Source organism: Magnolia sinica, chromosome 19 (genome assembly GCF_029962835.1).
Source record: "Magnolia sinica isolate HGM2019 chromosome 19, MsV1, whole genome shotgun sequence".
NCBI lineage: Eukaryota > Viridiplantae > Streptophyta > Magnoliopsida > Magnoliales > Magnoliaceae > Magnolia > Magnolia sinica.
This window is the reverse complement of record NC_080591.1, coordinates 2923127-2944989: the sequence shown is the minus strand read 5'-3', so window position 1 is coordinate 2944989 and position 21863 is coordinate 2923127. Positions and strand designations below refer to the sequence as shown.

The 21863-nt window shown below is 38.0% G+C and overlaps 1 protein-coding gene across 4 annotated transcripts; it reads right to left on the bottom strand.

Moving 5' to 3' along the window:
* Window positions 1-1553: 1553 nt before the first annotated feature.
* Window positions 1554-20743, bottom strand: LOC131234484 (uncharacterized). Of its 4 annotated transcripts, XM_058231400.1 has the most exons (13): window positions 20261-20743; window positions 19338-19473; window positions 18300-18436; window positions 17967-18168; window positions 17055-17293; window positions 16376-16487; window positions 14028-14172; window positions 13738-13880; window positions 12970-13133; window positions 4836-5144; window positions 4681-4736; window positions 4295-4509; window positions 1554-3386 (listed from the first exon to the last, which is right to left on the bottom strand). In XM_058231400.1, the coding sequence occupies exons 1-13, from the start codon at window positions 20468-20470 to the stop codon at window positions 2224-2226; spliced, it is 3231 nt and encodes a 1076-aa protein (XP_058087383.1). In that variant the 5' UTR covers window positions 20471-20743; the 3' UTR covers window positions 1554-2223. The 4 variants fall into 4 exon arrangements, with proteins under 4 accessions (XP_058087383.1, XP_058087385.1, XP_058087386.1 ...); XM_058231402.1 differs by lacking the exon at window positions 20261-20743 and having other exon boundaries at window positions 18292-18436; window positions 19215-19354; XM_058231403.1 differs by lacking the exon at window positions 20261-20743 and having other exon boundaries at window positions 18296-18436; window positions 19215-19354.
* Between the last annotated feature and the right edge of the window lie 1120 nt (window positions 20744-21863).

Below are 21863 nucleotides of genomic sequence, written 5' to 3'. Positions count from 1 at the left end.
ACAAGATTCTTTCAAAGGTCAGGTACACGCAATACATTAAGAAGAACAATACATTTTCAGAAGTAAGCTTTAAACTCACCTTCTCTTTACCAATGACCTTTACTTTGGACAAGTTTTCCATGAACATGACTCTTGCATCTTCTGTCTTTTCATAGGAAGAAAAGGCACCACGGTCGTAACATAGATGTTGGGTAGCATTTGAATCAATCCATCACTCATTTAAGCCACAAGCAATAAGTCTTCAGTGATGACTCCCACAAACTCATCGGCAATATGTGCATGGTGTTTTCCTTCTTATCGCCTTTATGGAATCTACATTCCTTAGCAAACTGTCCATTTTTTCCACACATATAATATCATTCATTCTTTCTCTTTGTTCTTGTCTATTTTCTTGTTTCTTTGGTCATGTGGATGTTTTTTTCTTTTGTGGTTCAGACCTTCAGTTTATTCTCAACAAAGTTGGCCTTAGTTACAAATTCTAAATTCAAAGAATATTTATCACGGTTTCTAGCTTCCTCTTCTATAAGTATGTGAAGGATGGGGTCATCTAAACTTATGTCATTTCCCTTGTGCTTCAGAGTATTTTTATTCTTTACAAGATGATGGAAGTTTTTCGATTATTATGACATCGTAGAAAGCTTCATCAATCACTATACCTTCAGATGAAATTTCATGAGTATCTTCTATAAATCATATGCCTGATCTACTAAAAATTTATCATTAGACAATTTACAATCAATGGAATGACTAACTACACACTTCTTTGCTCTAGCATTCTCTATTTTGAATTTCTTTTCAAGATGATTTTACAGTTCTTTAACTATGGAGAGATGACAATAGATATCATAGTTTTCTTTAGTCATCGTATTCAGAATATGATTCCAGCATAGTTAGTCATCATTCTTTTATTTCAATAGTTCAAAAGACGTCTTTGATTTATTTGCCTCAAGTGATGGAGTAGAATCTTTGATAATGTAAATCAACTCGAGAGTAGTAAGATAGAACTCAATTTTCTTCTGACATCTCTTGAAGTTATTCCTATCAAAAATCACGATTCCAGGAGCTTTAGAAACCATAGTCATATTGAGGAGATTTTTTTAAGAGTGATCTATCTTTAATTTGTTGGTTCTAAAATATAGAGAAATAGCAGAAAATCCGGGTTGGGGACTGCCAAAATAGGTATTAGGCTTAATCATGATTTTGCAGGAAGCACTACATAAACGGATGCCATTGCCCTGTTTGGTTGCCACTTTCAAAATTGATTTCATCTTATTTTAGTTAACAATAATTATATATTAGAGACCATACTTTATATAAATCATGGGTTATCACGATAATCCTTTAAAACATATCTAATACAAAATTACTATTAACTAAAACAAGATAAACTCGTTTTTTAAAGTGACAACCAAACAGGGCCTAAGAAATTACAACTGTTTGTAGCTAATATAAGAGCGGCAGATCCATACACCCGAGGTAGCAAAATTATACAATATTCATAAATGGAAAAATCCATTAATCCACAAAAGCCCAAGAAAAAACAAAAGGGAAAATAACAGAAATACCCATGTGACCTTACAATTCATTGATGAAGTACATCTAGCACCTACATTCTTCATTAGACATATATTGTTAGAGCTGACTATCAGGTTGGCCATTTAGAAGCCACCACTTCTTTATTTTTAAACTTGTAAGTAAATCAGAAAAAGACCCCCATGTTTAGAAGACTACATTCCAAACACCCCTCTCCCCACTGTAAATAGATCTCATATAGATGAAAAGCTAGAAAAGAATTGTTACATGCTAATCCCATAAAAAATCAAAGATGAGGTTTGCTAATCCCACTCCCATATAGCCCAGGCTATTTACCTGCCAGTGTGCTAAATATCCAATCCATCCATCATATGGAGCCCACCATATGAACTGGGTCTGAAATCATGCCAATCTAATCATCAGGAGGGCCACAGTGTGCAAAAAACAGATGGGAGGCTTTTAAAACTTGTTTTTTAAAATTGTTTCCATCCATTCGTGTAGATTGTTGCTCGTTTGAAGGGAGGACTGGTCTGGCTATTGGACCAAGGAATCTCAATGGTGGGGCCCACCTGATGGGTGGTTGGGATCTCGCGCAGGTGAGACAACTTGGCATGTAGATGGGCTGGGCCATGCACTCATGTAGGAACAGCAAACCTCTACAATCCAACAGTTACTAATAACGGCCAAAGCTCACTTGGAAGAGAAAATGGCCTCCAAATCTTTATACAGTCCTCTTGGTCTCATCTTGAAGTCTGCGGATGCTGTTACAGATGAGCTCCCGCTTCTCTTGCCAGACCAAAACCCACTTCTCGTCTGACTGGTCGAAGGGTCGTTCACAGCTCCCCCGTCGTCTCTACTAAAGCTAGCTTTCGCCAGCTCACGTAGTTGTTTCAGCCATGGCCTCTCTCCTGAGCTTCTGCTATCTGAGCTTCTGTTCCGATCGCCAGAAGAAGCGGTTTCTCCATCTCCAATCTTCGATGGGAACCCTTCATCCCAATTCTCTAACAGCTTCCTGGGGACCAAAATCAATAGGAATCCGATCGAAGCTGCTTTCAAGCCCGAGAAAAAGGAATTCTTGACTGGGCTCAGTTGCATTATCTGACCATACAATGCATGCCATTCGCTGATCATCTGAGCCAAGAATCCAATAATGAACAGCAATACCATTATGATTCCAACCCTTTTCTCACCCACAGCGGAGAATTCCTTCTCTAAGAGAACGAAACATGTTGCAAAAATGCCTAATTCAGTTGCGACAGAGAGGATCTCCACGAACTGCACCCTCTTCTTTATAAAAGGCTTCTTCAGAACAAGGAAAAAGAGCTGAAACGATGTAATGCACAGCATAACAAATGTCGGGAACTTGGAAGATGAGTCAACTAGATATGCACCAGCCACGATTCCAAGAGCGACCCTTTTCACAGACTCTAGCAATGTGTAGTAGATTCGGAGAATGCCGAAGAGCTTCTGGATGAAGGGTGCCTCCGCATCTTCCGTTTCGTCATCGGAGGCAATGATTCGGTCCCCATGTTTGCCGGGATTTCCGCTGGCGATCTGTGAGAGCATGTACTTTGGTGGGCCACGGAGGTCTTCAAACAAGGGGCCCAGCATTGTTAGATAGACGGAGTTTGGTTGGTTTTTCCAAGTCCATTGGCCTTTCTTGCCGGGACCCAGCGTCACTCTCACAATGTCTTGATACCAATGGATTTTTTGGCCTTCTTGATGAACTTCCTTGTACTGAAGTAGCTTACCCATTGTAATTCCAATGGAGAGGAATAACAGTAATGACAATAGTAGAAAAGACGTAATGCCCAACAGAAGAATGCCAACTATGACACCAGTGGTCGATCCTCCTTGAATTCAAAAAGAAAACGAAATCAGCATAGAAAACCCGGGCCTGTTTAGATAGGAAGAATCCAAAATGTGGTTATGGAAAACCTTTTTGGAAAACTAGAAGCATGGAAAACCGTAAAAAGAATCCACATTCCACTGTTTGTTTTGCAACTACATTTTCCATGGAAATCGATTTGGTTTTTTCCCTTTGTGATTGTTTGGTTAAAACCAAAAAGAGCACTTAACAGTCGGTCGGTTCCCTTAGTAAAGATAGGAAATGCCCATGGATAAGATTTTCTGGGAAACATTAATTCACTCATTGTCTGAGGAAAAGCATAACAATGATAATCGATTTCCACAGCTACCTTTTTATAAAACTAGTAGAAAACATCGTATCTGTAGAAATTGATTTCATTTCCAACCATTTCCAGCTTCCCAAACAGCCATGAGCTACTTCACGTCCTTTCTGAAAAAGGCGTGATGGCTACTTGGGAGGGAGGAAATTGTATCCAATTCGAAATGTTCAAGATGAGTCCCTCCATGTATCTTCCATAGCCCGAACATCAGGCCAGTCAAGTGTACCACAGGTGCATGATAAATATATAGAAGTATAGAAAGTGACCTACAATCGATATTGGCTGTTATGGAACACACCCAATGATCGTACAATCCTGATTTTCAGGCCACGGCACATACATGGTGGGACCCAGCTGATGAACAACTGGGATGTCACACACAAGCATGTGTTACAAATCCCACTCTTGCAACTTGCAAGTAGCCATATCAGGGAAATTCTACACGTCTTGTGAATTCTCCAGTACTTCTTTTGCACATTTTCATGTCATCTATACAATTTCGGATGTAGTGATGGAAAATCCATGCCATGTGATGAGTGATGAGTTCTTTCATGATTTTTACTTGAAAGTACCTCTGATTATTGCTGCAGATGCTTGGCAGGCGCATGGCAATGCGAGGATTATCAGGAATATCTCAAATCTTGGAAATACAATTGCTCCGTAAATTTTTTGCTTTTCTAAATCCTTCCTTCGGAACTTCAAAATAGAAAGAATCAGGAGGTGGAGCAGAATCAATCCGCCACCAATAACAGCTAACCAGAATATGTTTCGATGGAAATCGTTCCACCTATAAACCATAAAATCAGTCCAAAAATCATCAATAACATAAATAAGAGACTATATACTAGCTATATACACCATTGATTCAGCACACTATTGATCTTAACCATACAATCATTAAAACGAAGTAAAAACACCAAACTACCCTATTACTATAGCAAACATCTAGTTAACTTACCGATTCGAGTTCTGGAAATCGCGGATAAAGTCCGCCTCAGGTTTCATATCTTGGCTCTGCAAGGATAAAATCAAAATAAGTCCATGAATGTAATAGAGTGATACAATAGCAAAATTAAATTACATAAAAAGGGAGGAAAATATTGGGCAGCTGACCTCAAAAAATGAACAGTACTCCACTGGAGTAAGTGGCAATCCAGACAAGGAAGCATCCATTTCCACTTTCCCAGTTCCTGAGAGTGAGCTTTTAGAAGTTCCCAATTCATGTTTCCCGAACATTCCAGAACGAGAAGTAAGAGGGGAAGTCGAATCTACCATGATTGAGTGGACTTGCCCACTTTCCCAAGGGAGACTGAGGTGAGGTATACTCCATTGTAAGCCCCTCACAAATTCGTAATACTCGACGGGCATAGTAACCGCTAACCATTTCGACAGTGCAAAGACCTGAATGTGACACGCTATCCTCTTTACAGAGAAGAAAACAAGCTTGGTTAGTCCTTGGTAGAGTCGTCGAACATAGTTCAATATTCTTCATAAAGAAAATAAATGTGTTGAATTATTCAAAAGGAAGGATGTCAGTTCTTAAATACTAGAGCCTAAATGATGTTTCTTGGAAACATAAGGAACAGCAAAATGCCATGGGCAAAAACAGTTTTTTTTTTATTATTATTTTATTTTACTAAATGACCAACAAAATCAATATAGACGTCCCCATGATTTTGCATGAGATAAGAAAAATACCTTTTTTTTCTTTTTTGGATAAGGTGGGCGGTACCACCACAATTTTATTGAATTGAACTAATTAACAGTCGAATAAGGAAAAGAAGTATGAGTCCCATATCAACCCGTTATGGGCATTTGTTTTCGGATTGGGCATTACAGCCCAGTATCATGCAATGGCCATTATGTAACCCTTTTTTGAATACCTTGATCCTGATTAGCTACCTTAACTTAAAGACAGTTTAGTAACTCATTGACAAGGAGATTGAAAGAAATTATTCTTTTATTTATGAAGATTCTAATTTCTAAGTACTAACAGGTATCTGGTGCCTCCAAAGGAATCAGTGATGCTTAGCAGTCCGCCTTGTATAAAGCTAAATGCCATTTTCTTCTTCTTCTTCTTCTTGAGTTACCTTAAACCTGTTGGAGGTTACAAACCACAGCAACCTTTCATTTCTCCATGAGACAACCATTTCAGCAACCTTTTGTTTTCTCAAAGGTCTCATTGAAATCTGTAACAGCCGAAAATGAAAAGCCATTGTAATGGCTGACCTATGGGAGACTGAAGAGTCATAGTAACAGAAAATAGAGTTATATCTGTCTTTATTCCTGCCTATTTACATCCATGTTTAGAATCTATAAAAGGGTGTGCTATGTAGTCATTTCGTGTATCAATCGATCAGCCTATCTATCAATAGAATATAATCTTTCCTCCATCCATGTGTTTGATCTAATATAATCTCTCATCAAAGCTTTGTAGAGCCAAAAAAGTGGTATCAGAGCCACAAGTTCCAAATTTCAGATTCTAGTATGGTTGGCCACCTCAATTCAACCCCAAATTCCAAAGTTGTCAAAGGACAATTATGAAAACTGGTGTATACAAATGAAAGCATTGTTAGGGTTGCAAGATTTATGGGAGATCGTCACTGACAGGTATGTAGAACCCACAACCGAGCAAGAAGCTGCATATACCACCAAGGTATCCTGTATCGGTATCGGTTGACATAACAGTGTCTTCCGATACCGATATGGATACGGAGGTGTAATGGTGATACGGGGGCGTAACAGCTCGTAACGGTGCAATTTTTTATTTTTTGCTAAAAAAATATGAAAAAATATAGATTAAATCCGGAATATTCTAAGCATTCCAAATATATATTCATTTATAAATTGGAACATGTTTATGGTTATGTAACGGTCCACTCTTTGGTCAGAAGTTATATTGGACTGTCTGATGAATTTATGAACCAGATAACCTAAATTTGACTACAAAATTCATATATTTAATTTTCTAAATATATAATTTATATACTTACAATTTGATACCATTTCTCCCAATAGTTCTTAAAAAAATGAAATTAAATTCAGGTAGATGGCGTTGCCAATTTGGGGCTAACTTGGAGGACCAATCCATGCCCCAAAGTAACCTCAAATTCATGCAATTTATGGGCATTATCCCACTTATGAATTGGTGGACATTTATTGGATAGTAAATCATGAAAAAAATCAAAAGGCCCTATTTTAAAAAATAAGCGTCCACGAATTAACAATTAAAACTATTCAAACAATTTGATTTTGGCATTGTGAGTTAGCAATTACAGTCCATAATTTAATTGGTAAATTTTAAGTTAATAGATGTCTCGTGTATAATTTTTTAAGGGCCCGAATTAGGTGGGACTCGGATTATGAAGTGTAGCACACAAGTGTCAAAGTTTTTTGGGCTCCATCCGTGATGAATGTGTTATATCCACACTGTCCATCCATTTTGCCAAATAATTTTAGGGCATCAGCCCAAAAATGAGGCAGATCCAAAGCTCAGGTGGACCGCACCATAAGAAACAACAATAATTAAACGTCCACCATTAAAAATTTATTGGAGACTACAAAAGTTTTAGATCAAGCTGACATGTGTGTTTTCCCTTCATCCACGTTAGTGTGACCCAATTAACAGGTTAGATGGAAAATAAACATTACAGTGGACCCTAAGAAATTTTCAATGGTGAGCATTCTATAAACACTGTTTCCTATGGTGTGGTCCACCTGAGATTTGGATCTTACTAATTTTTTAGATCATGAACTAAAATGATGTGGCAAAATGGATGGACGGCATGGATAAAATACATACATCATGGTGGGGCCCACGCGGCACGTGGACCTTTTATTAACTCACGCGATAAAAGCATGCTGCGTAACCCGTACGCAATCCGATTTCTTTGGAAGCGGATTAGCTAGTGTACCTCACACCAACTATATAGCTACTGTATTTACGTCAGCAAGTCCTGTGGGCCTGATAATGGGGTATGTGTTATATTAAAACCGTCCACTCATTTGACGAGCTCGTCTTAAGGCTTGACACGAAAAATTATACAGATCTAATTATCAAGTGGACCACACTGCAAAAAGCAGTGGGGGATTGAACGTCTACCATTGAAACCCTTTTTAGGATCACCAAAGTTTTGGATCAATATGAAATTTGTTTTTCCTCTTCATTCAGGTCTTTTTGACCTTATGAATAGCTTGGATGGAAAATAAACGTTATGGTGGGCCCTACGAATTGTTTAACAGTGAAAATCATTATCTCTGCTGCTATTTTTGGTGTGGTCCAAACGATCTTTGGATATGATTCATTTTTTGGGTAATGCTCTAAAATGATCTCTAAAAATAGATGAACGGTGTAGATATAATAAATACATCACTGTGGAGCCCATGTAACTTTGATCTCCTTTGAACCATTCGTACAACTCGGAGCTCGAGGAGTGTCAACGCTCGTCTTAGCATGACACGTACCTACTACAGCTATATAGCTGGTGTGTGGTACACCAGCCAATCCACTTCCGATTTTTTTTCCAATACCAAATGAAAAGGGAGAGAGAAGGGGGGGGGGTTTGGGGAACCGAAAAGAAAATGAGGGAAAGAAGAGAGAGAGAGAGAGAGAGAGAGATGAAGAAGAAGAAGACCCGCAGCAGGGCCGTAGCCACAGCAGTCCGAGAAGAAGAAGAAGAGGAAGAAGAAAAAGAAGAGGGAGAAGAAGAATAAAAAGAAAAGAAAAGAATTTTTGTTTTCCTATTTTCTTTAGGCCCATAATAGCCGTTACGGGGCCGTAACGGTCTTTACGGTCACAGAATCGGGGGATGCCCGTTTCGACCCCGTATCGCGTAATGGTGTTGGCCGTTACCGTTACGTATTGTCCGATATGGCTGTGGTGTAACGGATACGGGACACCCTGTATACCACGGAGCAAAAAACCGTCCTCAAAGATCAGAAGAGGAAAGTCAAGAAGGCCATATTCCTACTCTATCAAGGGTTGGATGATTCAACTTTTGAAAGGATCTCCGAAGCGATATCAAGTAAAAAAGCTTAGGATGTCCTAAGCACTATCTTCAAAGGGGCAAATTGTGTAAAGCGAGTTCAGCTATAAACTCTTAGATTTGAAAAGTGCACATGCGAGGCTTGTTGCACAAGCCCAAATGGTCAGAAATCATATGTTCCCGCTCCACATTAACACAAGATTTGAAAAGTGCCTCCATGGGACTTGTAAAAAATGAGTCATGGAAGTGGCGTGGCACCTTTGCTTTGGACATCTCAAATTCAGCGGCCTCAAGCTATTATCTACATCAAGCATTGTACATGGTTCACCGACAATCGAAAATCCGGAACATGTGTGTGAGGCATGCACACTTGACAATCAGCAAAGAAATTCTTTTCCAAGTGGGATGTCATGGAGAGCAAGAGCACCATTACAATTGGTTCACACTTCACACGAACATTTGTGGACCATTAGAGACAACTTCTCATGGAGGTAATAAATATTTTATTACTTTCATAGATGATTTCAGTAGAAAGATATGGGTGTATTTTATTAAAAAAAAATATCTGTTACTTTAACTGTCTTTAAAATTTTCAAAGCTAATGTTGAAGTTGAAAGTGGTTGTAAAATCAAAATACTCATATCTGACAGAAGTGGTGAGTACACCTCAAATGTGTTTCGAGAATATTGTAGACAACAAGGCATCAAGCAACAGCTTACACACCACGACATAATGGGATCGTGGAACGAAAATACCGTACTATTCTTGATATGATGAGGACCATTCTCAGAGAGAAAGGATTGCCAAAGAATTTTGGGGCAGAGGTTGTTGCATGTACAACCTACTTGCTCAATCAGTGCTCTACAAAAAGTGTCATGAACATGACACCCCAAGAAGCATGGAGCGGCTATGAACTAAGCCTGGTACACCTAAGGATTTTTTGGTGTATTGCATATGCTCAAGTACCAAAGGCAAAAAGGAAGAAGCTGGATGATCGTGGAGAAAAATGCATCTTTATCGGATATGACGAGGAGTTTAAACATTATAAACTCTACAATCCACTTACTAACAAAGTAGTCGTAACGGGTAAGTAGAGATGTGGTCTTCAATGAAGAAAATGCATGGAAATGGAATGAAGCAAATACAATCAAAGAAGCTTAATTCGAGGAAGAAGAACAGGAAGAAAATTATAAAAGTTTGGAGCAAACTCTCTCGACGCCTCTTCATGCAACATCATCTACAACTCACAGAAGTTCAGAAGAACAACTCATATCCCCAGGAGGCACTTCATGAGCTCAAAATTCAGCTAACTCTTCCGCATTTGTAACACCAATCAAAATGAGGAGCTTAAAAGAAATATATGAACAAACTGGAGAAGCAAATCTTTTCTGTTTGTATGCAAATCATGAGCCGCTCACTTTTCAAGAGGCTATACAAGAAGATTGCTGGAGAATTGCCATGAAAGAAGAGATCCACGCCATAATAATAATTTTTAAAATAAAATAAAATATAATTAAAAAACACACATGGGAGCCGACTATACTTCCTCAAGGGCAAAGAACTATTGGTGTTAACTAGGTATACAAAATCAAGCGAACAGCCGATGGAGAGATTGATCGTTACAAGGCAAGGCTTGTAACTAAAGGCTGCAAACAAAAATACAGTGTGGACTATGAAGAACTTTTTGCACCATTTGCTCAACTCGACACAATAAAAATGTTAATCTCACTTGCAGCGCATCACAATTGGAAAATCTACCAACTATATGTAAAGTCAGCGTTCCTAAATGGAATACTTAAAGAATAGGTCTATGTTGACCAATTTTAAGGCTTCGTTGTGAAAGGAGAAGAGCATAAAGTATATCGTTTGAAGAAAGCCCTATATGGACTAAAACAGGCTCCATGTGCTTGGAATTCACGTACTGATAGCTATCTTCAAGAAAATGGCTTCGTCAAATGTTCATACGAACATGCAGTCTGCATCAAAAGGAATACTTATGGAGAAATGCTCATGGCATGCCTTTATGTTGATGATTTATTATTTACAGGGAACAATTAGCATATGTTTCATCAATTTAAACAAACTATGTTCAAGGAGTTCGAGATGACTGATGGCGGACGCATGTCCTTTTTTCTCGGCATTGAGGTAAGGCAACAAGCGGATGGTATTTTCATTTCTCATAAAAAATATGCAAAGGAACTCCTCAAAAAATTCAAAATGACTGATTGTAATGCTGTAAATATGCCTATGTCAAGGGGCTTAAGATTAACAAAAGAAGGAGAAGGAAGAATTGTGGAGCCAGCTCTATTCAAGAGGTTGATTGGAAGTCTCAGGTATCTCATAATCACAAGGCTAGACATTGTTTACAGTGTTGGACTTTTGAGCAGATACGTGAAAGCACCAAAGGAATCTCATTAGTTTGCTACAAAAAGAATCCTAGGATATATTAAAGAAACAATGGATTTTGGTCTTTTCTATTCATATAATGATGAAGCAAAGCTATATGGAAATTCAAACAGTGACTGGGGAGGTGATTAAGATGAAAGGAAAAGCACCACAGGATATGTTTTCTATCTTGGATCGACTGCTTTTACATGGATCTCGAAAAAGCAAAGTATTGTTGCATTATCCACATGTGAAGCCGAGTATGTGGCGGTATCATCCACTGTTTGTGAAGCGATATGGTTAAAGAACCTTCTAAAAAAATTGAAACATTTGCAAGAAGAATCCACAATTATATATGTGGATAACAAGTCTACTATATAACTTGACAAGAACCCGGTACAGCATGGAAGAAACAAGCATATTGACACCAGGTTCCATTTCTTAAGAGCCAGTTTGATTTTCAATTTACATGGTAAATGGATCGTAAATAAATCATCATTAATTATTACACCTGCTTGGAAGAGAGGAATTTACCTTTGAATTTGACCTCGAAAAACGTGATATAAAGGCATTGAAATCGGATCCAATTTGTGATTCTAGAATTTGTAGGGCCCACCATTATGTAAGCGTTTGATCCACACTGACCATCTATTCTATGTGTTCATTTTATAATGCGAGCTTAAAAATGAGGTAAATACAAAGCACAAGTGGACCACATTATAGGAAACAAGGAGAATTGAACGCCTATCATTGAAAGTTAAAACGAGAACAGGGCCCACAAGAATGTGTACCTGTCATCCAACCCGTTGATAACGTCACACAGACATGGTTGAAGGGAAAACACAAATATCAGCTTGATCCAAAACTTCTATGGCCCTAAAGAATATTTAAACGGTAAGCGTTCAATAACTTTTATTTTCAGTGTAGTCCACTTGAGCTTTGGATTTGCCTAACTTTTGGGCTTATGCCCTAAAATGAGTGAGAAAAATGGATGGACAGTGCAGATCGGATACATACATGCCAGTGGGCCCCACAGATTTTAGTGAGAAAAAGTCTTTTTTTTTCTCGATTCCTGCATAGAAGCTTTTGCAACAAGCTTCCTGTCAATGTCAAGCCACCATCAAGTGGTTGCAGTTCCTTGTAAATAGAGAGGTAAGTAATAATTATCCATGTACAGCCTATTTACAGTGTAAATTAGAAATCAAACAGGCCCTAAGAGATCATGTAAGGCAGAAGATAATAAAGCTAGTGTATTGTCATACTACAGAACAAGTGGCAGACATCTTTAACAAGTCCTTGCCGACTAATGCATTCAAAAGATTAAGGGCGAAGATTGGAATGAAGATGCTTTTGGTTTGAAAGGGAGTGTTGGAGATTACAAACCACAACAACCTTTCATTTCTCCATGAGACAACCGTTTCAGCAACCTTTTGTTTTCTCAAAGGTCTCATTGAAATCTGTAACAGCTGAAAATGGAAAGCCATTGTAATGGCTGACCTATGGGAGAATGAAGAGTTATTGTAACAGAAAATAGAGTTACATCTTTCTTTATTCCTACCTATTTACATCCATGTCTAGAATCTATAAAAGGGTGTGCTCTGTAGTCATTTCGTGTATCAATCGATCAGCCTATCTATCAATAGAATATAATGCTTCTTCCATCCTTGTGTTTGATCTAAAATAATCTCCCATCAAGGCTTTGTAAAGCCAACAAAACCAATATCATGGGGAAGGACGGCATTTTGATTTTTCTTTCAGAAACAAAATGCATATTGGAATTTGCAAGATGATCTTTCAGAAAATATTACAAAAGGATTAGGAAGTGACATCTACACCAAGAGTGTGATAAACACCAAAAGAAGTTTGAAATATCTTACAATGAGATTTCTTGATGGGTCTGATGTCAAAGATGGTCTGCTAAGCATCCCAAGTGATTGAAGGCTCGCGGTTGAAACTGTGAGTAGTGCGGCAGCGACAGATGTTGCCGCAAAAGCAGCAGTTGTGAAGGTGGAAAGTACAGAAGATATGATTGGTACAGAATCTGTAAAAAGATGTACATTGTCACACGAAAACGGTAAATTAATTTGAGAAAGGGAATAAATAAATTCTAAATAAAAGATACTGACACACACTACAAAGTTTCTTTATTGAAATTATTACAAATTGGTACATTTTCAATGGATCTGGGATCAAAATCAAAATGTTAGATCCATCAATGGGAAAGAAAAATGATGTGGTCTGCAATTTGTGTTCATAGCCATTATCCACGCACTAAGTTGCGGCAACTCTTCCGTTGTAGACATGCGCCAATCCAGACCATCCAAAATGTGGACTCCATTCTGGATGGATCGTACTCAAAAAGTGACACTAAACAGAATATCAAAACCATCCTATCAGTGGCCATCAAGTGAGAAGTTAATGAGAAAAATGGGTCGATGGTCCTAATTCAACTCAATTGATGAAATCAATGGTTAAGATTGCCGATTAGTATGATTTTCGGGATATACTCCCAAGTACTGAGGCCATGATTTGGGTAATCCAGATTGGCATGCATGTATTCACCTACAGACAAAGAATGTGACAAAAAGGGGACACCATTTTAATTAAAATAAAAATAAAAAGATTAAAGCAAACAACATCCTTACAATGCCTCACTTGTAGAAGATTTGATGCCAGATTCCTATTCCCTGCAACATCTCCAGTTATATTTTCAGGAACGTTAACAGATAAAGCATTGCCATCTGCATGTATGTCTACTGTATATATGCTCCTACTAACTTCATGGAAACTGCAACAGCAAAGACAACCAACATCACTTGTTAGGCCGTATCATGTATTCAAATACCATAGAAAGGAAAACCCATCATGTGGAATCCCTTTCTTTATTGCTAGAATGTTTGAAAATGTGATAGTATTCACAATGGAAGAAACGCACCTCTTCAAATGTCCTCCCGAGATTGATATGGCTGAAGCGTTGAAGTCAAACACTGGCTTCACAAACTTTATGAGTACTGGTACACTGCATTCTCTAGTCCTCATGGTCGATGTTGTGCTCAGCCTCACTGAAGGCCTTTCAGAATCTAATATTTCATTAACAATCACACATGTTACTGGTAGATGATGAAATGTTAGACAGGTCCCATCTAGAGCAGAATGAAATCCCTGGCCTGTTTGGAACACGGGATTAAATGGTACGGAATTGCATGGAATTAATACCATTATTGCACAATGGTTGCATGTTTATAAATATTATGGAATTTTATAGTCCAATCCCACGTTTGGGGTCAAATTCTTCCTTTAAGAAAAATACTATATTAAGTGAAACCTGCATTTGGTGGACCATGGAATTGTAATCAATAGACCAAATTTCACAACTGATGCCGATCAACTGCATGCATGTGTAACTCAAATATCACATGTAAAGGGTACATATGGATGGACAGCATGGATAAAACACATGCATCAATGTGGGGCCCACAGATGTAGTGGATTTCATATCCACAGAAATCCCATAGTATCTATTGTTGGGACTGGACGATATGATACTTGGATTAATCCAATCCTTCCTCTCGTTTCCAAATGCTAGGTGGAATTTGCATGGGACCAAATGCAGTTCCCTACCATCTAATCCCATGATATCCGAAATTTTCGGCAAAATTAACACTAGGTTTGGATCCACAAGTGAATTGAATAGTGAACATTCAATTCAATCAAGGAAAAAAATGACAAAAGATAGTGATGTTTCTTGTATTAATAACAAGGAAGTAGCCTTCAAGTTGCACTCATGCTTCTCTTGCGTACACTTGAAAGTAATGTAATTGAAGTTTGAGCCATGACTTGATAATTTCCATTGTACTGGGTTATTGATTGCGATTCATTTCAACATTGCATCCAAACGCACCATAAAGAACCCAATGAAGCTGAAAAAATCTTTGAGAAATTCAGAACTGGAACCAAACAAGTATGCCTTTAAATTTGGTGATTGCTTTAGGGCCTGTTTGGTTTTCCAATTTCCTATTAAATGCAAAGTAAATGAGCCATCATTATCATTTCCAAGTGTTTTTTTAAAGAGGGATTATGGCTTGTAAATCACGTCAAGTACACTTGTAAAAGTTGGTAAAGTAAATTGTAATCATTATATTTTCACACTATAAACCGACCATATTCACAGTGATTTCTGGGTGAAACAAACAATGTAGCAAAATCATCATTGCAGTCAAATGTAAGTGATGTCACGACATAATTACAAAAGTAAATAATCATTATCCATTTACAGCCATTTACCATTGTAATTGGAAAACCAAACAGGCCCGTAATAGAGACAATTTTTGGTAATGCCAAGAGAATTCTGAATTTGAAAGTTGAGCCCCCTGATTTAAATCGCAATAAGGTTGTGTTTGGATGCACTCTTGATTTAATTGCAATAATTAGTTAAAGAGAGATGCTCCAATGCTCTCATAAGTTATAGTGCACCTAGTTGCAATGGGACACAAACTGTTCAATCAATTTATCTAGACTGTCCATTACGTCCAACACAAATTCCATCGGCAACAATGCAAAATTCGCACTAATCCAATTATCTCAACCATCTTATCGATGGCATCTAATACAGACTATCAAGATCATTCTTACAAAAATAGGTAACCAACCATTCGATTCATATATTTGATAGCTCCCATCAAGGATTGCTTATGATTCTAAAGAATCACTTCTGTTAGGAAATCTTTACCATTCATGAATAGGAAAAGGATGGCCAAAACAAGCCTGAATCTAGGTGGATTTGATCATCCAACCAGTCTTATTTTTACATGGCAGCCCTTGAAATGTGTTCTAGACTTAATGAACAGTTTAGATCATTCCGTTGAACTGTCCAAATTACCCAACGCAACTACAAGCACTATGACTTATAGTGCTTTGAGAGCATTGGAGCATTTCTTGTAGTTCAATATAGAGGAAATGGCCAAATTGTAGTTACCTTAGAATTCATAGTAAGGAAGTAGCCCTGAAATTGCAGTTCCATTCTTCTTAACCCCAACTTGAAAGTCAAAAGTGGCATAATAGCAATCTGGAGACTGGTCCCTCGATGTAAATATTAAGGTAATGGCCATTTGGTCAGTTCCTCTCCATTTAAACAATTAGTGCAATTCAATTCAATAGTGCATCCAAACACTTCCCAAACTAATGTGAGAACTTAGCACAAATCAGCACAAAGAAAAAAGATGCTGACTTCATTTTTATTTTTTGGAGTTAAGTATCACATCCTTTAATGTGCATAGAAAGTACCATAAAGGAAAGAGACTGGTTCAGTTGGAGAAACTGGAGTCCCCTGTCTGCTGATTATAGAGCTAGTTTCAACGCTTACAGTTACTACAGCAATCTGTGAAATATTTTTCACCTGAAGCAAGAAGGTTCAAATCAGGAATTATTGAACAAAATCAAGCTAGATGGACTGTTGATAGGTGCTGTGACCAATCTGAAAATTGTGTATGTTATACATAACTTACCATATTCAACAACAATGCATTACATGATCCTCAACCCAAAGATATGAATGGTATCCTTGGGTCCTCAGTTTAAAGAAGTGGGGGCCATTGTTCAGTGATCCAGATTGTTGATCTAACTAGACCCAACGTGAATGGACCATGCCTCCAAAGTATCCCATATTAGAAGATATTAGTGGTCAAATAATGTCTTTTTTTAGTTGAATGTGGGAGCGTGTCTTATCTTAACCTTCCATTTGCTGGCCACTGATCAAAGTGTTAGAATTTTGTCACCTAGGGTGTTTTTTGGGGCATGGACTGTCAAGGCCATCAAATCAACGGTCTTAACCACTGAACCATCGGAAGATCACATGGTCCCTTTTTTACCAGTAAACATATAATTCCATTAAAAAGTTGGCTGGTGCCTTGGAAATGTGATCCTGAAAAAAAATGAAGTCTCTTGGAAAGGAGAAATAGCTCACCAGATAGCCAAACCGTCGATTCCCAAGACTCTTCCCACTGGTAGGAAGAAGGAAGCCATTACTCGTGCGTAGAACACTGAGAATTTCAGCAGACGAGTTCAGAACAGGTTCCGAGAAATACACGTAGACTTTTAGGTACTTCTCATTGTTAGTTGCCTCAACCGTTCTAGTCTCGCTATTGAGTTGAAGTAGCTTTTCTGGGACATGAGTCCTCAAGTTCACAAATACACTTCTTCTATCTGACAATCAGAACCAGGAAATTTTCAGCCATCGATTCGCAGCATCAACATGCAGCAATGAAATCAGAGAACTAACATGTGATTAAATGTATTTTACAAAAATAACCCAGAAATTCAATTAGTGTTTAGTAAAAGAACTTTTGAAATGTCTACAGGATAGTCTTGTTAAAACATAGAATCATTGATCAGAGGTACCACATGATCTTCGACTTGGGAATATGTAAAGTATCCTCAGGTTCATACTTTGTACAACCAAGCCTCATGAACCATCCATCTAATGGGCCCAATGGACCATGGCCCAAAAAATCTTCTTGATGGGAAAACAAAAGCACTTCAATCCAGTGGCCTTCGGATAGATGCTTAAGAAAAGAAATACGGGAAAGGCCCACATTCAAGCCAAGAAAGGCCAAAGTTAGATAGCTGGGATCTTCAGGCATGGTCCATCCATGGTGGGGCACATTAAAAACTACAGTCTAGGTAACTTACGCATGGGTCCCACTTGTACCAAACTGAAAACCAAGGATACTCCTAGTGCTGTGAAAATGGGGCATGATGAGAACTCTGAAAATCAACTGGAATTTTTTTTAAAGGCAAATTTTCCTTATTTCTAAGAAAAAATCAAGCGAAGGTTTCTCAAATGGTTCAACGGCAATGAGCGAATAACATAACATACCAAAATGTAAAAAGTAACTCGAATTGGCGGTTCTTGTAAACCAGTTTCCAGCAGCATCTGTACAGAAACCTATATCCATTACCAGTATCACGCGCCCATACTCCACATTAGGAGATGATCCCACAAGAAGAGAATATTTCAGGCCTGGCTGAAGAATCTTCATGGTAGATGGTATAACCTGGCCAGAACCATACACAAGAAGCTGCCAGAGGAAACACGGATGTGTGTTAGAACTTTGAAGTCTTTTAACATGTTTCGGTTAGTAAAAGCAATCCCCTTTACTTCAAAAACAGAATTACTAACTTGATGGAGTTTAGTTGGTCACCTACTCACATTACAAGCATTTACAGAAGAACATCCAAATCCACCTCCGCCTGTACATGGTTCACTGAAAATAATATTGACCGAGATATTCAATGCATTTGTAAAAGATCTTTCAGCTGTAACACTTGCAGTAGGGGCAACTGTATCTGCATAAATAAATGACATCAAATTAGAAAATCACCGGCAGAGAATCCAATGGGTAAATTTGCCTAAATGCCTTGAAATCTTTTGGTGTGACCACGACTCCCTTCCCCATTTTTTCAAAATCCATTGGAAGTTAGTACATAAGCAACCCACCATACAAATTTGTCTTATGAACAATGGTAGGAAGATCAGTCAATTGGCTTCTTTTTTTTTCTTTTTTTCTTTTTTTGTTTTTGAAAAGGAGCTTGAAAATATTTTGACTTAACATTAGAGTGTTTCAAGAGAACAAAATAAAAAACATGGGTCCGGCTCCGTGGCTCAATGGTAGACAGACTCTATTTCAACACTGAGATCATGGGATCGAGTGCCCATGTGGTGTGGGTGTGTGCGAGTGTGTGGGGTGTGGGTGTATGTTGAAAAATAAATAATAAATAATAAAATCCAAACACACAGAAACACATATACCTTCAGACAATCCAATTTCAGGAAGGATTTTTTTTAATTGACGAAAAACTTAAGAAAAAGATAAAAGATAAGGGAGACAAGTATCTAAGGTTGCATGTGGATGCACAACTAAACTGAATTGTGAACATTTAGCTCAAGCGAGAATAAGTATCCCCCAAACTGCAACTATGTTCCCAATTACTAAGGTAATTCCAATTGGGCTGCTTGAACTAACAATTGCAATTCAATTCAGTAATACATTCAAACACAGACCAAACAAGTAAGACGGTTGACAATTTCAGTAATCGGAAAAACATTTTGTGAAGTTCTAATCACCTATAAATCAATCGATCATGGAATGTTCAACATCTTCAAGAAATTCATTGATGTAATATGACATTTGGCAATATTAACAATTGCAGAAGGAATTCAATAAGGATAAAGAGAACGGTTCTCAACCAACAGTCCAGTTATAGCTTTCACAGCGAACTCCTTGAGACTCATTGATGCAGACGTCAAATGTATGCTCTCCATCACTCAAGCCAGTATAATAAACCTCTCTAGCTTCACAGTCTGCCGACGTTTGGCTGTCCAACTGCATAGTCGTTTCATGCGGGTGAGCATGGTTAGATGTAGAACATTACAAATTCCTACTATACTCCTTCAAACTCTAAAACAAAGACAAAAGAATCCAAAAACAGAACAACCCTCATAAGATAAGCTTGAGAGTATCCAATATGAGAAGTAAAGGAATTCATAGCCAACTTTCGAAAGGATCAAAATGCAAGTGATATTCCAATATGAATGGGGAAAAAAAAAAACCATATTCTTGGAAATGCTCCCTGATTTATAGATAGACACTACCCTTCCTACTTATGGTAGGACAATAGCACATGAATGGGAAAAAAAAAAAACCATATTCTTGGAAATGCTCCCTGATTTATAGATAGACACTACCCTTCCTACTTATGGTAGGACAATAGCACATGAATGGGTTGATGTATCAGTCAGGGTGGGTGTTGATATCAATTCCCCCAAATGAATTCTTGAAAATTGGTTTTGCAAATGAATTTTCACATAGAGAACTTGACTGTATATCATAAATAATCTTTTTCAACTCGATTTAATAACAGATTCCCAAGAAAATAATGTCATAGTCCAAATAATAAAAGTATTGAACCAGATCATATTGAAAACGAAAGTTACTGTTACTTCCAAGAAATGTACATTATAAATCAAGTAATGGAAAAGAAAAGAAAAAAAGAGGACCAAAAAATCATTTTTAGAGAAAGAAAGAAAAGACCAACTACACATTATGAATTTTTATATTTGAGAGAGAGAGAGAGAGAGAGAGTAAAAAAATAAATAACACTTCAACTAACCTTGCATTTGACACTACAGTTTCTGCAAACCTCTCCATTCCCGCCAACTGAAACTTCAAACACAAATGCAGCTGAAGTCAAAGGAGATACAGGAAGAGGAGCTTTTAAGAACTTCACTGAGGCTTCTGACCCATCACCACAGGCTTTAAAACAGATAATCAGAAATACCCAACTGAGCAGGAGCAGCCATGGAAATCTGCTCACACCCATTTCAGAAAACACCACCTCAGAGCCTCAAACATAGGAATTTGGTGTTTTGGTTGGATGGTTTTTCTCCTCTTGTATTAACTCAAAGGAAAAGAGTCATTGGTGCAAGGATCTCTGTTCTTCTTCTCTCTTTTTTTTATTCTTCTTTTTTGAGTGCAATGAATGCATGGTTTTGGTTTGAAGGGAGAGTAGATGAAATGGTTCGTGTGTGGCGGATATTGCACATGTAGAGACTGACTGACAGTGTGGAGGCCGTTTTTTGAAAATGTAGATAAGAGAGAGAGAGAGAGAGAGAGAGAGAGAGAGTATAAATGAAGGGGACAGCAAGATTCACTCGAGAGTGTGTTTTCATTTTCGTTGTTTCTTAGATGGTGGTAATTCATCCGTGGTACGTGTGGGGTGCGTGTAAAGGTGATCTGGACCGTCTGAACGGTGGGCTCCTTTGCTGATGAATTATGGCCTGAAATATAGATTCATTGAAAGATCTTAACCAACAGCTATAAAGAAATAGTTGAATGCCGTAGCCCATATATCATCAAGTGTTCAACGACCTCATGATCAACATAAATTTCGGTCTTTTCTCCATCCACATGAATCTACAGATTGGACGGCTTTGATTGGCGTACAAGCATGTGTCGTAGGCTGGTTGCCATTACCTGAAAAATGATGTAAAACGCACATGATAGCATTTGTTTGGAGAAATAATACGCCGGATCCTGTGCAAACGGTTGGAGCGTAAGCTCCTGCTGCAGCTCTTATTCACCTTCCTTTAAATCTTATTCAACTATTTCTGTCCACTCTAAGGTATTGTTTGTATGCCATCCAGGCCATACATCAACTCCAAATCACCTCCGATAGTGAGATGTGTCTTCTAACACGTGAGCCACACCATTCAAAAAACATAAACATCCACTTGTAATTATTCAAATCCACATGATAGACCACATGATGGTTAGATCAACATTATCAAAACGGCCCATTTTCAGATGCGGATTAAGCAGTGAAGAACTCACCACCCACCACAGTGGACATATGCAGCAAGATCTGATTGGTGTGGCCTTGCACAATCAAAGGGTTCAGTCCATACCTAACAGTGCATAGCCCCACTACTAAAATCTCACTACATTTCGTCATAAACCCAAGTGGGTCACCCAATCCGCGTCCAAGTCATTCCTTACAGAACTCACAATGGGCTAGAGTTGTAGATTTGAAAACTATCTACGTTGGCGTTTTAGTGACTATTATCCTTACCATGGGCCCTACTTTGATGATGTGTTGTATATCCACATCTTCCATCTATCATTTAATTAAATGATTTTGAGATTTACCATAGCTCAAAATAATTTACTGAAATGTTAGTGTTTTGAGCTTTTTGGTATTTCTAAAATAAGCATCT